Source organism: Aptenodytes forsteri, unplaced genomic scaffold, assembly GCF_000699145.1.
Source record: "Aptenodytes forsteri isolate BGI_AS27 unplaced genomic scaffold, ASM69914v1 Scaffold9, whole genome shotgun sequence".
Classification (NCBI taxonomy): Eukaryota; Metazoa; Chordata; class Aves; order Sphenisciformes; family Spheniscidae; genus Aptenodytes; species Aptenodytes forsteri.
In genome coordinates, this window is record NW_008796217.1 from 1,058,825 (window position 1) to 1,063,865 (window position 5,041).

At 38.4% G+C, this 5,041-nt stretch overlaps 1 protein-coding gene across 1 annotated transcript in view; it reads right to left on the reverse strand.

Annotated features, from left to right (window-relative positions):
• The window catches only part of RFTN1 (raftlin, lipid raft linker 1), a 93,114-nt gene that overhangs the window by 23,082 nt on the left and 64,991 nt on the right, over nt 1-5,041 (reverse strand). Inside the window, exon 5 of the mRNA XM_009288591.1 lies at nt 4,478-4,681. Within this exon, the coding sequence (XP_009286866.1) occupies nt 4,478-4,681 (204 nt within the window). The remainder of the gene's footprint in view (nt 1-4,477; nt 4,682-5,041) is intronic.

Genomic DNA, 5,041 nt, shown 5'->3' on the forward strand with positions numbered 1-5,041 from the left:
GAGTCACCATCCCTGGAGGTATTTAAAAGACGAGTAGATGAGGCACTTAGGGACATGGTTTAGTGGACATGGTGGTGTTGGGTCGACGGTTGGACTCGATGATCTTAGAGGTCTTTTCCAACCTCAATGATTCTATGATTCTATGATTCCTTTTGGCCTTTTTTATAAGATGGGTGCAACCTTTGCCTTTCTCAAGTGTTGGAAAACTCCCCTGATCTCCATGAGCTTTCAAAGATGGCTACAAGTGGCCTTGTTATGACATCAGCCAGCTCTCCCAGCACCCTTGGATGCAGACCATTTGGTGTCAGGAACTCAAGCAATCCATCTTGATCTTCATCCACTGCTGCTAGTCCTGCACCTCCTTGAACCTTGCCTCCAAGCTCAGAGGCCTTGATGACTGTGTCAGTGAAGACTAAGGCAAAGGAGGCACTAAGTATCTCAGTCTTACCTAGGTCTGCTGTCACTAAATCACCCACTCCAATCTGTCTGATCTCTTTTAGATATCTGATGTAGGATGAGGTGGATCACAACAGAAATCCTACTGACTACATTGGTCTAGGCCTAGATGTCCATTGATTATAATGGCACTTTCGGGTGACAACTCATATGCAGATACCTGCAGGGTCTGCCCTGCCTACATTTATTCAGCTGAATCTTACCTAACCTATCTACAAAGATCAGCCATCTAAAGCTTTAGATGGTGAGTTGGTCCTTCCAGTTTCCACTGTTTCTCATGCAAGGTATTTCCTGATTCCGATACAATTGTATTCTCTTTTGGTAATCTCTTGTTTAACAAGGTTTAGCTCCTGGAACTTAGCCTACATTAAAAAGGTCTTTAGTAATTCCAAACGTTATTTCATTTGCAGTAGGGGAGTAAGGAATGCCAATAAAACAAACCATTTTGACTTTGCTGTTTGTGCTATCATTTCCCAATCTCTACTCTTGAACTGACATAACTTCACTCTTTCTTAAAGAAAAGGCTTTGAACATAAAGGTCCTTCCTCTGAAAATGTTCCATTACCACTGCATTTTTTATTAAGGTATCCTACTGTGCACAAAAAGCTATTTTCACTGGGTTGTATAAATATTTGATGTAGCTCAGTTGACAAAAAGCTATTTTGATGTTCTTGCTTCTGATTTACAAGAAGTATATGGGAAAAGATTTCTTACTTTACCATGACAGCTTTCCTAGTGGGCAACAATTTTCCCCTTGTTGCCTTTGAACTACAAATCCCCCTTATCTAGGAAACAAACCTTTAGGCTGCTGTTGCTCTCAATGAGGAAAACTAGCTATCTGTGGCTTTATATAGCATGTGACCTGAATGTTGGCCTTTGCTTCATATTTATATTCCTCCCTCCTCCTGAATCTTTTCACCTTCAGTACACACAGAGAAAAATAATTCCATATGGATGATGAAAATCCCAGCCACTTCAGTGGATAAGGTGACTGTAACTGGCCAAATGCATCACTGGTTCATCACTGTCAGAGGCAGTGCAAATATAACAGAGACAATCAATCTGTCCCTCTAAAAACCTGCCTATTTTCCTCTTCCAAGCGACTCACATTTTGTTGCATTTGCTTTGTCTTTAAGTACTGTCAATGTTTTCTGGTTGGTTGGCTGGCTTTTTCTAAGTTTGAAAGGCAGGAAATTCACAGACATAATGGTAAAAGAAATACAATGCCAGGCATTTAAAGACCTGCAGTTCAAAACAACTAAAGATGAGCAGGCTTGTGATTACTCTATTAAGGCATCAAAATATAACCTTAGCTTTGACTCTTTTTCCCTTCTCACTCTCACCTTCTCACGCTGCTGGTTGGAGACTTGCCATTTTAGGAAAGAAAGAGACCCCACCTGTTACATCCTTTCCATTTGCAGTGGTATTAATCTGTAGCTCGCTGCTACAGTCTTCACTTCTCACTAGAAGAGGGCAAGGGTGAAGTCCTATGATCATTTTAGATCACCAGGCGGGATCAGTTTACACCTGGGACTGCAGGCAGAATTAGCAATGACATGAGTTGGATGAAAAACACCAGCAAGTTACTGAACTCCAAATTTAAATAACTGTTATTTGTCAACATAAGAACATTCAAGGACCGAGCAAGCTGCTGTTTCTAACTACTATCAAAATCTGAATACATTTAATATATGGTGTAACTCTGCGTGGTTTACATATTGTAATTTGCAATTGTGTTATATTTCTGTTTATAATTATCTGGTCAATAAGCAAAAAGAAACAATTGTTATCAGTGAACTTTAAAACTCTTTTAAAGACTAATTATTAAACTGTTGGCAGAAGGAAGAAACAGATTTATGACTACTGACAATCTGGAAATCTTCACTTCATTGGGCATTCCAAGGACAAGGGGGAAAAGAAGAAGATAATAACCCTGCTTTTAAGTCTAATAAGCAAAATAATGAATTTGTACTTCAAACCAAAGAGAAAACCAGCCCCCAGAACAAAGAAATGTGATATAACCAATTAAAGAAAGTATGCTAATAATACTTAATTTGGAATAGGATTAATCAGTGAGTAAGGAGACCAGCTATGAAGAGCTGGATAGGCTGCCATAAAAGACTAGAAAAAAGTAAGGAGCTGAGAAGCCCTCAGCATTCTCTTTCTTCCCTCCTCCCTATCCTGGGTTGTTTCATACTGGTTGGTCTATGAGTGAAAAAGCTGTTCCGTTTCTCTGCAGCATAGGAAAATTTTAGGATTTAAATCATAAACATTTAACTGCAACTGACAGCAACTTACAGATGTTCTTAGCAAATGTTCTTCTAATAGCATGGGCATGTTCACGGCGTTTTAACGTAACTGTTTTAATTAATACACTTTTAGAAGCCTTAACTCTGAGCTTTTTGACTGCTAAACATGTTCTTCCTGTAACTGTAAAATGCTAATAAGAATGATTATTAATTGTTCATCGTCAATCTCTAATCTAACTTAATCCTGAATCTGTCCACTTTTACACAATTTGTTGTCCTGTTTGCATAGAAACTTTACTGTCATCATGCAAGTCTACTTTATCTATGTCTGCAGGCAGTTATCCAGCACTCCTCACTCTGGTATCCAAGTACATGAACTTCCCCCAGGCCTCTGTTATGTAAATGAACTTTAGAAGTTTAAATAACAAAAAAATGCTGTGTTTAAAGCATTTTAGAGTGCACTAATAAGCAGTTTTTATTAAAGAAAACACTAATCCTGATAGAGCCAATTAGATTTGCCTCTATGAATTGCAATTTATACGCATAAAGTAAATGACCATTTGTTTTTAAGCAAGTTAACTAGCAATTACAAGACTTTCCAGGAAGCTGTGTGAAAGCATTCCATCAGCTGAACTTTAGACCTTCCTTTTTTTGCTACTTGCTTGCAAAATGAAAAATTAGGATTGCCTGTTAATTTCCTGATTGACTTTTACCAGAACTGACTCATATTACTGTGCTTTATCATGGGTCCTGGAATTCTGACCAGCAGCAAAATGGGAAGAAGATGCTCTGGAAGCAGTTTGCCTATAATTTTGAGCCACAAACCCACTAATCTTAGTAGCAGTGCCCAATCTAGGGTTACCACATTCCTTTTGAAGAATGCAAAACAAACCAAAATTAGGTGAAAGATTCAGCCATAAGCACTTTAACCATGAAGTATACTAGTCACGTAATTTTCCAGTAAAATTAATCTGGCTGTAACTTCAAAATTTTTATGTTCAAATTCAAGTACTTCCCTTGGTTTGTTCTCATGGTCCCTTGGTTTTGTCTCTCAGATGCCTACCACGCATCAAAGTCTTTCTTTGTACAGCAAGCTTGTCTTCAGAGACACCATGGTGGCCACGACTGTAGTACAGACTGGCTACAGTATTAAGCTGGATTCAGTGCCACGTTTTCACAACATGTAAAAATCTGTTTTTTAATCTTCTCTTCTTAATTAAGACCAACATTTATCCATCACTCATACGAACACACTAGCTAGGATGAAACAAACATAGAAGACAATTTTGTAAAACACTGTGCCATCAAGGTGGAAAGGGTCTCTGCAAGAACTGGGAGTAACTGACTACATGTTGGCCAGATGAAACCGGAGGGTCCTTACACTGACCTGCAATCAGACCCAGATGCAGTGTGTGGCCAGACAGCTAAGAGGAAAGCCACTCTTCAATTTATGTCATCTGCTTTATAATCTTATTAGTTTAATTCATTTTACTTGGTACTGTTTATTAACTCTGTGTATTTCTGCAATTACAGGATCATCTCTAGTATGTTTATAAAATACAATACATGATCTGTTTTCCTTATTCAAATGCCAAAATATTTCCTGTGCTTTCATTCCATTTCACTGAAATAGGCTGATCTAAAACAAATCTGCCCCAAGCCTATACTAAAGCACCTCCCAAATGTCTTCTCTTCTATCATCAAAGATAATGACCTCTATTAGAGGAGATAGGAAAATAATCACAGCATAATGCTTTCTGTAATTTCCATACCATTTACCATTCCAAGGCTGAAGATGGCGTTTACCAATGAGCCTCCTTTCCTGAAGTGATCTGTCATGTGCTCCAGCCAATTTGCTTCTAAGCTGTTGACAGTCTGCCCATTCCTGGAGATCCTCATAGGGATAGTCACTGTATAATACTGGCTGCATCTTTGTGGGGTTTTTGGCTTGTTGAAGAGAGCGAAGATCTCTGCTTCTACCAAAAAGTAAAAAATGGAGTAATGCAACAACCGTATCATAATATTTCAGCTAAAACAATGTATAACCCACTGTTTGCCCTTGCCTGATTACACTGTGCAACTGCACAAAATACTTTGGGATGTGGTTATCTCCTTAATATATTTCTGCAGCGTCCAACACAGCAGGGTCCCAAAACCCAATACGATATTTTGATTGCTGTTACAATATTTGTTACTAATAATGGATTCACTGTTGATAATAAAACATTTAAAGACAGTAATACCAGAGTACTAACGGACAACCCCCCTACTGGAGTTATCAGTGTAAACCAAGATAGAAAAACATGCTCCACAAACTGCTTTAAGTACTTGTAGCA